Source organism: Lottia gigantea (genome assembly GCF_000327385.1).
Source record: "Lottia gigantea unplaced genomic scaffold LOTGIsca_137, whole genome shotgun sequence".
In the NCBI taxonomy this organism is placed as follows: Eukaryota; Metazoa; Mollusca; class Gastropoda; family Lottiidae; genus Lottia; species Lottia gigantea.
Window position 1 is genome coordinate 400,019 of NW_008707563.1, and position 12,752 is coordinate 412,770.

The 12,752-nt window shown below is 32.8% G+C and overlaps 1 protein-coding gene across 1 annotated transcript in view; it reads right to left on the reverse strand.

Annotated features, from left to right (window-relative positions):
• Nucleotides 1-27: 27 nt before the first annotated feature.
• Nucleotides 28-12,752, reverse strand: part of LOTGIDRAFT_91617 (hypothetical protein) — a gene marked incomplete at both ends in the record, with an annotated part of 33,763 nt that continues 21,038 nt past the window's right edge. Inside the window, 6 exons of the mRNA XM_009049501.1 lie at nt 28-174; nt 781-957; nt 1,274-1,391; nt 1,749-1,909; nt 2,557-2,666; nt 10,457-10,558. Coding sequence (XP_009047749.1) covers nt 28-174; nt 781-957; nt 1,274-1,391; nt 1,749-1,909; nt 2,557-2,666; nt 10,457-10,558 — 815 coding nt within the window. The remainder of the gene's footprint in view (nt 175-780; nt 958-1,273; nt 1,392-1,748; nt 1,910-2,556; nt 2,667-10,456; nt 10,559-12,752) is intronic.

The following is a 12,752-nucleotide window of genomic DNA, read 5'->3' on the forward strand; positions in this document are numbered from 1 at the left end:
GTCCAAAAAGATCGAAAATTAAATATATCTTACCTCTCCAAAAGCTTGACTAGAGTATTCAGGGACAGATAACTCTGGAATGATATTATTTAAATACCACGAGAAACTTTGACATTGTAACTTTTCTCGTAACTTTTTTCTCTCTGTTACATCTTCTGTATTGTTTGTTAAATTCTGTAACAAATTTGGAAAATATTGACTTATTGGACTTGATAAATCTAGACTAGTTTAATTGTAGACTCAGTTGTCGCACAACCTCTAAAGGACTGATAACAGAATGATATACAAATGGTTTCACATAGAAGCCCAGGATTTCTTAATTGTACTGTCCATCAAAAGAAATTGCTTGCTAAAAAAATATTATGCATATAAGCAGATATAACCTTCAAAAATCAGTCTAATTACAATAAGACCAAACTTTCACTTTTATTTTTAATATAGCCACTTCAGTTAGGGTCTAAAGACATCCCTCTTGCATATTTTTCTCTTTGATGATACAGCCAGCCAATCGAATTTCTGCTTTCTCCAACCCTGGAATTTTGTGACACGAACAAAAGATGTATTCCTAGAAGCAAATTCCTGGTGTTCGAGAATACAGGAAATCTGATTGGCTGGTGGTATCCTCAAACTGACAAATGTTCAAGAGGCCCGTCTTTAGACCCTAACTGAAGTGGCTGAATTAAAAATAAAAGCTGCTATAAACGGAATGAACGTTTTTATAAATTTTAATATCACTAAATAAATTTATGGAATAAGATCAAAGCAAAAAGAATTTCTTACAAGAGTGTTATAGAAAATATGATTATAATCATCCATCCAAACTTCAGCTACTCGTGCTAGATTCCTAGAGACTGTCTGCTGTCCACCTTCGGGAAAGCTATGGGGTAAAATACTCCTGAAGACATGTCCTACACGACAACATGGTAAAATCTCTAGCTGACCGCCACACATCCAGGTCTGGAAAAAACAATAACAATGTAGTATATCCATGTATATCATTCAGATCAAAATAAAAACAACTACGTTATGTTATAACTCAAATATACAATGCTATCAAATCAGTAGTAAAAATGAAATGAATGGAGTTTTTCATCCTTCTCTTCTGCACCTAACTTTGCTAATGTAGTGTGCAATGAGGGAAATTTTGCCAGGACAGTTACGCCAACTTGCATTTTTGATTTAATTTAAGCATGAAGCAATAAGTCCCTCTGATAAGCATTACTGAAAACTCTGAACCCATCGAGAAAATTGTCCCAATTTGCTTTAGCCTTACCCTGAAGCTGAGTTCGAGATTTTCGCCACCCCAGATATCCATTTTATCATCATAGGCTCCAAGCTGGTAAAAATACTCTCTGTCTACAGCAAACAATCCTCCACTTATAGTTGGGGTACTAGAATCAAACATTTGAATGAATGAAAATGTGAAACAAACAAAATTAGCTGTGTGAACACTCTGAAAGGGATGGCTAGGTTGTGTGGTCACAAAATAGTACTCTCTCACAAAATCCCAGACCTGGAGAGGGCAGAAATTTGATTGGTTAAAGCAGAGGTCATCAGATTAGGTCAAAAGTTTAGAGTGAGGAACGTTCAAGATGTCAGTCTTAGGACCTTAACTGAATTGGCTATATAAAAAATAAAAGCTTATTTAAATGAAAAACAGAATGAATTTGGTTCTCAGGAAGTGGTGTTTCTGATAACAAGCTTGTGATCAGTACAGTGTATTGTGTGCATTGAAATCTAGAATTTACCTGATAGGTTGATGAGGTGAGATTCGTAGCTGGTATTTATTGAAAGGTATAGGCTGCCAGATGAACTCCAGATTCCAGTTAAAACCACCTTGAAGATTGGCTGGTGCCTCTACATATTCAAATGTATCAGGTCTGACAGAATCGATGTAAGGGCTCACGATCTGGAATGATAAAGAAAATAATAAATGTCCCTGGTCAAAAAATTTATCCAAATTTTCGAATATAACATCAGGTCAGGTCAAAAGGTTATTGGTTATTGGGATAATAAGCAAGAGGGCCGTCAATAGACTTTAACTACAGTGGCTATATTAAAAATAAAAGCTAATAAAAATGTTTGGTCTTAGACTGATGGCTTACTGAACCTAAATGAGTGAAATAGGACGAGACTATTAAGCCCAGACTTGTTTTGTCTGCTATGCACAGGCGTATGTATCTATATGCATGTGCGAAATTGGTAAGTTGCAACATACCAACTACATATGTAATTAACCATGCGTAAAGACATAATCCAGCCAATGACTGTCAGGAAATAATAAGTACCCTGATGTCATTTTTGCTAATTCAAGATCCGTACAGTATCTGTGAGCACAAAAAAATCTCTCAATTTTCTGTCAGTCTGTGGTATGTGAAGACTTTTGAGTATGTGCAATTCGGATCGTGGCTAAATGGAGTTGTTTTAAATAAAATTTGAAGGAGCAATTTTTTCATGCTAACAGATACATACCATGATTGCGCAGCTACAGACAAAAGGATTCTGGGCTTAAATGAAACAAACTTTATAGCTTCATTTAAAAAGAAGCAAGCTTACCTTGTGTCTATTTTGAGCTATTGAGTAAACCAGAGGTTCCAACCATTGCTGGTTACATTCACAATGTGAGTCAAGAAAAACTAAAATGGTACCATTGGCATTTTTGGCTCCTGCAACATAGAAAAATTATTATTATGGTACCAGTATTGATTATCAGCAATCCAAGAAAGTGTGCATGAAAATCTTATCTTGAAAACTTTTGAATGGGTACAGATAATCTGGGAAAGTTTTGTGCCAAGAGGTTTGGTCAATGAAGAACTGGAAAAGTGCTTCAACATATGAAACAACGTATGGTTATTACATGGAAATAACACACATGAACGTATTTCACAGCCATTTTGAATTTCTTCCTCGAATTAATAAGTCAAATTTTTAAAAGGCAATGATATTTCAACTAAGCCTTAAAATCACATTTAAAGATGGGTTTCCTTATATTTTAGTATCAAATTAAGCAAACTATTTGATTAATTGGTGTTTCTAATGAATTACTATGTATTCTTAATCACATCATTATGTTTTCATTGCATATAATAAAGAGTTTTAACCAATCATAAATGCTTTTCTTGATCGGTCACTAATTGAAATTCTGCTGGTAATTCTCTTCTTATTTAGCTAATTATGAATTAATTATGTTAAACAGTTAAACGGTATTTTTTCAAGTCATTGGAACACCTTTCTATTCATATAAGTATTAACATTTTCATTTTCATAAATGGTCAATTTTCATAAATGAAAATAAGGGAACCCATCTTTAAATGCGATTTAAAGGATTGATTGAAATATTATAGCCTTTTTAGAAATTTGACTAATTAAGTCCAAGAAGTGATTCAAAATGGTTGTGTACTAAATTTGTGTGTCCATGAAAGAACAATACATAGTTTCGTATGAGAACTCCAACACCCTCAATCAGTCCCTTTTGTGAGCCCTGGAATATGGAATAAATTGACCATAAAATGAAAGTTAACAAAATAGATATAGAATATCTGATAATAGGATTATGGGCCTTGTTTAAAATCCTCCAAATAAGAGGCTTATTTTTCTATATTTCTGTCTGTAGCTGAACCAACATCTATCTAATAAGCTATCTGAAGTTCGATCAAGTCTAAGACAAGTCATTTCAAATTATATAAATTGTGGAGGACAGCTTTCACAAACTTGCAATTGTACAGCAAAATATATTCATAAGATCTGTCATTTTCCCCAAAATTACACAAAACTCTAAATTGGATTTGACATTTATATTTATTTGGGGAATATCTATAGAAATTTGATAACCAATATTCTTTATCTTGAATTTCTCATATGTCTATTTACACAACATATGGAAAAAATGCATGAAGGATCATTATCTGATTTTACTGGCTGATAAAGCTCAATTTCAGTCCAAGCATTTACATTTTTTCTGAATATTTTGAACACGATTTTGGCCTAGCTTAATCCATGTAATAATAACTTTAACTCAATTTACTGGCCGATCTGATTGACTTGAAAGAGCTCAATTTCAATCTACAGCATTTAAATTTTTTCTTAATATTTTGAACACGATTTTGGTCTAGCTTAAACTATATAATAATAACATGAGGCCTCCCTCAATTTACTGTCCGATCTGATTGACTTGACAAAGCTCAATTTCAGTCCAAGCATTTAAATTTTTTCTTAATATTTTAAACACGATTTTGGTCTAGCTTAAACCATGTAATAATAACATGGCCTCAATTTACTGTCCGATCTGAATAACTTGACATAGCTCAATTTCAGTCCAAGCATTTAAATTTTTTCTTAATATTTTAAACACGATTTTGGTCTAGCTTAAACTATGTAATAATATCATGAGGCCTCAATTTACTGTTCAATCTGAATGACTTGACATTTTCCGAATCAACAATTCCTTATCCTAAATCACAGACAACTGCATCCACGACCTATGTCAGGATTGAGCCAGGGATCAATTTCAGCCATATCGCATCACAGTTTGCAATTTCAAATTACCCTTTTTGCGCTCCAATATTTCGGATGATTTGCAAAAATTCAAATTTATCACGACGTTCTGCGAATCAAATTAAATTGTATGTTTGAAGGTTTACTACTGGAATATTTTAAAAAACTACCAGATTTTTAAGAAATGTGAATCAAAATGTCTACCTTACTTGGCCACTGGTGGCCTTACTGAGAATTCTAGAATTGTCAACTTAAAATAACACACAAAGGACAAGAAATTCTACAAAATGGATGGTGGAATTTCTGACACAATTTGAGTCGAATTCCAAGAATTAATGAACAAGTGGTGTGATTTGTCATCGCTCGGTAGTAACCAGTCATTTTTACACCCTAACTACAAATGAGAGCTGACAGGCAATCATCAATCAATATTCTGAACGGTCAGTTGCCTGTCAGAAACGTCACTAGAGATTTTACGCTGGTTTATCTGATCTGTAACGATGTCGATAAAACAGTCATTAAGCAGGAAAGCTCGTTAGTCAGTTAGTGGATGTGATACAGATAGCATCACTGATGGAATTTCATCAATAAATTGTCCTTGAGATGCACAGATAAAATTTTATTTTCACAAAACTCATTTTAAAGGGACAGTGTGGCCATCATTCCTTAGTCTCAGAAATATGAATTTATTTTATCTAAGCTAATCAGTAATAGTGTTAACATCTCACTGTCGAAATGTGAGCTTTCAAATCCATGTATGTCTAGAACTATCTGTGTTTGATTGTCTTTTTTTGAGACTTGTGTCATATATAGAAAAGAAATTTATATCGAAATAGAAGGTGATATTCTTAGTTTGAGGTATATTTGAATTATGCGATTTTTTAACATTTATAGCACTTTTATTTCTATTACCCCTTTTGTACGGAAGCGTATTAGGGCCATTCATTTTTTTTTTTTTTTTGGAATTTTCAAGTTAGTAACATACTAACTTGAAAATTCAACATACTAGCTTGAAAATTCAACATACTAACAACATACTAACTTGAAAATTCAACATACTAGCTTGAAAATTCAACATACTAGCTTGAAAATTCAACATACTAACATGAAACTTCATCATACTAGTTTGAAAATTCAACATACTAACAACATACTACCTTGAAAATTCAACATACTAGCTTGAAAATTCAACATACTAACTTGAAAATTCAACATACTGACTTGAAAATTAAAAAAAAAAAAAAAAGTGAATGGCCCTCATTTTTTTTCACTTATTTAAAGTTTCCTACAGGGCTGTTGATTTTAGAAATTACAACCGGATATTTTAACAATTTATTATAAATTTAAATATTTGTACCAATTTTCATAGCTAATTCAAGAAAAATCTTGAAAATTATGTGCATAGAAAATGTCCTATTGATCATAATTACAGCCAGACATTTTGGAGCTCTTATCAGACATGACTATCAAATGCAGATAATTCAACAACCCTTGTTTCCTCCCATTTCTAATACTCTGCAACTTCATATTGATTGTACCAGTGCATGTAATTTTAATGGCCGAGTTGGGAATAATGAAGGATTAGAATGATTCAATCAGATTGGAATGTTTATTTTATTGATTCATCTTTAATTATCATTTATAATTATTCAGTGGCAGCCATTTTGAATTATTGTTCTTTCAGCAGACGTCAAATTAATTATGCATTCCTTTAGTTTAATTTTGCTTAATGGTATGAAAGATGCAATTGATCTAATTCGAGAAATCTCTGACCATGGCCCCCTATTTTCTGACTTTTAGGGGAACTGATATCCATCTTAAAGGGATTCTAAGGAGGTTTTCAAAAAATTGAATGTGTATGGGGGACACTTATAGCATCAATGTGCACCTTTTAATTTTCAATCAGACATCAAGTGCAACTAAGGGCCATATACAGCGCTCGTACTTTACCTAAACTTTGACTAAAGTTAGACTTTAGGTATGCACCGGTCGATCTTTACGAAAGTCGTGCTTAAATTTGATTATCAAATGTAGAAAATGAAAGCCTTAATTCTAACTTTGTAAAGTTCGACTTTAGCCAAAGTTCAACTTTAGTCAAGGTAAGAGCGCTGCATACGGCCCCTAGTGTTTTTGTTGATGTCACTTAGCGTAAAGGGCCGAATGTGATACAAGCATATTTTGCTTTTAGTGATATCATCAATTATGACAGATAATTCAAATATTTTGCAAAGTACCAGCTGTTAGATAAGATCCTTGTGAACTCAAGTTATTATCCTTGAGAGGTTTGCGTTTATGACATCTCCACAGAGTTGCCTCATTTTGAATTCAGTCTTGACGGTTGTTCCCCCATTGAGTCAGTCTGCCCCTTATTTGTACCCCCAATCTCAGGAGGCTGGCACCACCACTGCCCTGCCCACATCTTTCATTTTGCAAAATTGCTTCTAGTACTGGCACCTTATCAGTGAATAGATGTATCATATTTCGATACTTGAATCCATAAAAAGTGGGGATTTTTATGTTAGAGAGGATCTTGTGATCCCAAGTTTGTAATACGTGTAATAAAATGGTTGTCTTTCTTCATCTTAATAATTATGGCTTATGCTCGCACGATATCAGCTTTGGACACAACGAAATCACGAGTTTGACAAGCAAAGTTTAAATTTTGACAAACACAGATCAGAGTTTGACAAGCTAAGATAGAGTTTTGAGATAAACTGGACAAGTTGATTGACAAGCGTTTTATTGGGTTTCCGATCTGAATGTTAACTTTCTGACACATTTAGCCCTCAAGACGTTATCCACAAATCTTTTGTCTTAGATTTTGGCGTCTTAATGAATGTTATGTCTTGATTTCATTGTCAATTAATGGCTTGTGATTTCTTCAATGTATTACCATAGCTATGTGGACTCTCTAAATGCGATACCCATTAAAAAAATAGTGTCTTCATTCATTTTTTTGCCAAATCTAGAAATATACAGCAACTCTATAACCTCAAGGAACCAATGCCATTGGAAAAATCTTTTTGAAGGTTTACTACTGAAATATTTTAAATTGCTACCGAATTTCTAAGAAATGTGAATTTATATTTAACTTTTAATAAATAAGATCACTATTATGGATGTACTACTACTTCCTTTAATTTTTGCAACGTTTCAATTCACATACAGGAATCTTTATCAAGCACAAAATAACAATGATACACAACAGAACAACAAGTAGGTGTGAATTGAAACGTTCTTATTTATTTAAAGTTTTATCTACTTCTAAATGTCACTTAGAGATGAAAATTTAACTTGATTAGCCAAATCTACAATTTGATACTCATCAAAGTTTTCAATCTAAATTGAACCCTGGTTTTCAGTCATCTGATTTTTGAATATTAGAATGTTTCTATATGTCTCTATATTAGTGAACAATTAGTATAAATATGATAAAATCTGAAAATACTACGTTTTAGTCTTCAGCGATGTGAAATGTACTAGTTACTGTCAAAAATGAAGGAAACTAGAGAAATAGTCCCTACAAAAATACAAACTTAAAAATAATTGACCTCTAACCCTGAGTGATACGAATATATTGTGTTTTTGCAGCGTCTTTTCCACATGGTTTAGTGAGGTTCTTAACATGATGTCATTTGCTTGGTTACATCGAGCTAATGGCAGCTGTGGGTTTCCGATCTCATTCAGCGTGTGATACTCCAATGACCTTGAATAAGTCATCTTCACTCATAAATCCAGTCGCAATGCTGTAAATGGGTACGGATAATCCGAGAAAGATCAATGCCAGGAGGTTTGGCCAAGAACCAGCTGGTAGCCAGGATCCTTAACTGTGAACCTAAGTTATCCTTGTAAAATATAGTTGTTTCTTTCTTTTTCTTTCTTGTGTCTATACTGCAATTATACCGCTCAAAAAATGTCCAAAATTAACGTGACTCGGTGAATAGTGGTAACTATGGCGACAATTGCATGATGTCCTACACGCTTTTACCATGCTTATGACAACCTTAACATGCTCTGGGCCAATTTTCCTTCGACGTAGCAGTGCAGTAAGAACGCCTTTCTGGTGTAACAGGGCCACAAAGAATGATACAAGATTGTTACTAGATACCAGTTAGTACTTAAAGATGGGTTTCCTTATTTTTTTAGTGTCAAATTAAGCAAACTATTCGATTAACTGGTGTTTCTAATGAATTAACATGCATTCTTAATCATATCATTATGTTCTTATTGCATATAGTAAAGAGTTTAAACCAATCATAAATGTCCATGTATGTACAGTCTGGATAAACAAAAAAAGACTTTTGACCATTCTTGATTGGACACTCATTGGAATTCTGCGGGTAATTCTCTTCCAATTTAGCTAATTATGAATTAATTATGGACATTTGAGACAAACTGGTATTTTTTCAAGTCATTAGAATACCTCTACTTTCTATTCATATAAGTATTAGCATTTTCATAAATGAAAATGAGGGAACCCATCTTTAAACAATAATCGATTATTGTTTGTAAAGATATGAGTTCAGTTATTCCTACGCCAACAATGATTGACAGTTTGACAGTCTTAGTGTCAAAGTTTGTGGTATTCTCTCTGTCGTAGATGGTAATGTTTGATCCACCAATGATACATGGTAGCTATGATTTATATCAGCTGAATTCTTGTTATTGATCATGATAACTACTCTACTATCTAAAACTATCAATATTACTAGCAATAAATACGTTACTGTTATTCATATCATCATTTTAATGGACCATGAAACATGTTGAAGCTCTTGAGAAATGAAACAAAATGATGATGGGGGGAGGGGGGGGTTAGTGTTGGAGGAGATTATTTGAAGATGAAGATGGCTTCTAATATGATAACACACAAACCTATTGAAATCGTCAAAAAAATAGTTATTCATAGCTTGCAGTGTGCAGTGAGGAAAATTTTTGCACAAACAGCTGCATTATCCTACTCTTTGACTAATACTGTCGAGGGATCTTTTAATGTGCACAGCCAGTAGCACGAGAGACCTATTGCTCCATTCGATCAACTAGACACTTTTTTCCTATCAGCTCTTCCAACCTGCATCACTGACAGGGGAAACCAGGTTGAAAAATCTGAAGGTATTATCTCGACCTATCCTAGGATTGAACCTTGGCCCTGTATTCTCGAAACGAACTTAGTGCTAGGATAGGTTCTTATCTTCTAACGTTGATTCTAGGACATCCTAGCGCTAAGATCATTTCGAGAATACTGGGCCAGGACCTTTATGTTAGCGAGCAAGTGTCTTAACTGAACCACTGTGGCTCCCATAGAAATTTCCAAGAGATTACAAGAAAAATACACGATAATACAGCCTTGATCAGCCTTGATCTCGTCAACCGACTGAACAACCAGAATTTATCACTTGACCCACGTTGAACCGTTTCTATTACAACTACTCAATCATTGATTGAACGAAATATTGATGTGAGGTTTTCAATAGAAAAGACACTTTTAGTCACTTCAGTAAATATTAGAGATGTTAGTAGTTTTTAAACAGAGTCAATAATGCCATCATCTCTTCGGAGTTTTTCTATGGAATCCGGATGATTGGTTTTTCTTTCATGGAATCTTCAGAAAATTGTTAAAAATAGACTTTCATACTGAGCTGAGTTTTTCGTTGAAATGAAATGGAGTTTTGTGTGCTACTTTTCTGCAACTATTTGTGGCATTAGGGGATTTGCATTGTGTCAAAACCACAACCCTATTTGTCATACTTCCTCATAGGTTGTGGTAAAACAAGTCAGGGAAATTACGTATTCATTGATAAATATTGCCCAATCAAAATTAGCCCTGAAATTTTTCTGGTAAAGTTTCAGCCAATCAAATCATTCATTATACCCGCTTTGGGGCAATTTACCATTTTTCTAGGGTTGTGAATGCACCATCCCCCCCATGGACCAGAAAGACAAATATGGAAAAAACACTTACCCTGTAGTCTTGATCGTACCAGACCCTCTCGTTGTTTAGTATGAAGAAAGACAAATTTGTCGTCTGATTTGAAATAATCTTCAACATACTGAGTGTCTGATTCTGAAATTTAAAAAAAAAAAAAACATACAATCAAGACAATTTTGCATCCTTTTCTTTAAAGGGACAATTCTACTTTAGTTTCAGAAACGAGAAATTTTTTAATTAAGCCAATTAGTAATAGTGTTCACAGCTCACCGTTGACAGTTTAGCCTTCAAATCCATGTGTGTCCAGAATTATTCGTGTTTGAAAGTTAAAATAACGACTTGTCTTTTTTTGAGACATAGCAAATAGAAATAGAAAGTGAAATTCATAGTTTGAGGTATTTTTGAAGGAATTTTGCGATTTTTTTTTTTTGTACATTTCTAGTACTTCTGAAGACTATTTACATATATTCAAGACCCAAATCAACTCCCAAAGAGTGAACCTGTCCCTTTAAAAGCTCTACCATGATATTTTTAATGAAAATATTTCAGGATTAAAATCAGAAACATTAATTATCTAAAATAGAAATCTAGAAAATTGAAATTTTAATATTTCAATCAAGACCATTAATTTATTAAAAATCTTGGGCCTGAAATATTCCTAAATATTTTAACAATGGTTGAAATGAGACAAAATTTGAAGTAAAATGACAAAATCAGACAGACAGGCTTGATTGAATTCTGCCTCCCAGGCAAACATTTTATAAAATTTCATCAAATTTCGACAAATTGGTCATAATTAGATTCCCACAATGCAATGGGAAGAAAGCCTCAGGGTGAGAGACGCTCGAACAATGTCATCAAGCAGATGCCAAATGGAGGCTTTGTATCCCGCGGAGAAATAAAAAGACTTCGTCAAGGTCAAATTATAGAGTAATTGCATTGACAAGGTCAAGTTTCATGAAATAATGGCGCCCCCTACTGAGTGATGACATCATGAAATGTTACATGTGTATCAGACAATGCTGGGTTATTAAATACCATGGAATAATTACTTGAAGTGTCTTTGATGGCTGGATATATTTTTTGTCAATAAAAGTCTGATTTTTGTCATCAGATTTGTTTTAGTTTTCAGCAAAAATAACTCTTTTTTTTTTTTGTCATGACTATTTTAAAGATGGGTTTCCTTGTTTTTTAGTGTCAAATTAAGCAAACTATTTCATTAATTGGTGTTACTAATGAATTATCATGTATTCTTAATGATATCATTATTTTCTTATTGCATATAAATAAGAGTTTTAACCAATCATAAATGTTTCAGAGAGTTAAAGATGGGTTTCCTTATTTTTAATGTCAAATTAAGCAAACTATTTGATTTATTGGTGTTTCTAATGAATTATCATGTATTCTTAATCATATCATTATGTTCTTGTTGCATATAATTAATAGTTTTACCAATCATAAATGTACAGTCTGGATAAATTAAAAAAAAATGACTTTTTGTCCTTTCTTGATCAGTCACTCATTGGAATTCTGCTGGTAATTCTCTTCAAATTTAGCTAATTATGAATTAATCATGAACATGTGAGACAAACTGGTATTTTTCCAAGTCATTAGAACACCTCTACTTTCTATTCATATAAGTATTAGCATTTTCATTTTCATAAATGAAAATAAGGGATCTCATCTTTAAATTTTTTTTGGTAAAAACTGAAATTTGTTTTAGTCAAGAAAGATATATTTGATTTTTGTTTTGTGCTCTGGATATACACATCCTCATCAGGACAGCCATTATGTGAATAAATTGTTATCTTCCAATAATGAACTTTAGTCAAATGAACAAAATCACCAAACTCACTTCTTGCAAAAACAAGCAAACAACATCAAATAAATGATCAGAAAAAAGTGACCAGATGCCTTGTTAGGAAGGAAAATAATCCAATTAAAGAAAACAACTAATATAATTCCCAATTGACAGAGTTGGTAATCCCACAGGAAGGGATTCCACTGAAGTCAATCAAAAATAAATATTTTCAAGAAAAAGTTAATTCAGATCAGAAATCTCAAGGGATACGTGCCACAACAACTCACATTCATTCATAACATTTTTATATTGTTCATTGTTTCTTAGAGAAATGTTTTGAGAGATACCGGTTTAAACATATTCATTCATTCATTCATTCATTGGTTCATTTATTCACTCATTTGATCAATCTTTCATTCATTTATTTTTCTTTTCATTCATTTAGTAATTAATTCATTTATTTAGTAATTAATTTATTCATTTAGTAATTCATTCATTCATTTAGTAATTTATTCATTTATTTTTCTT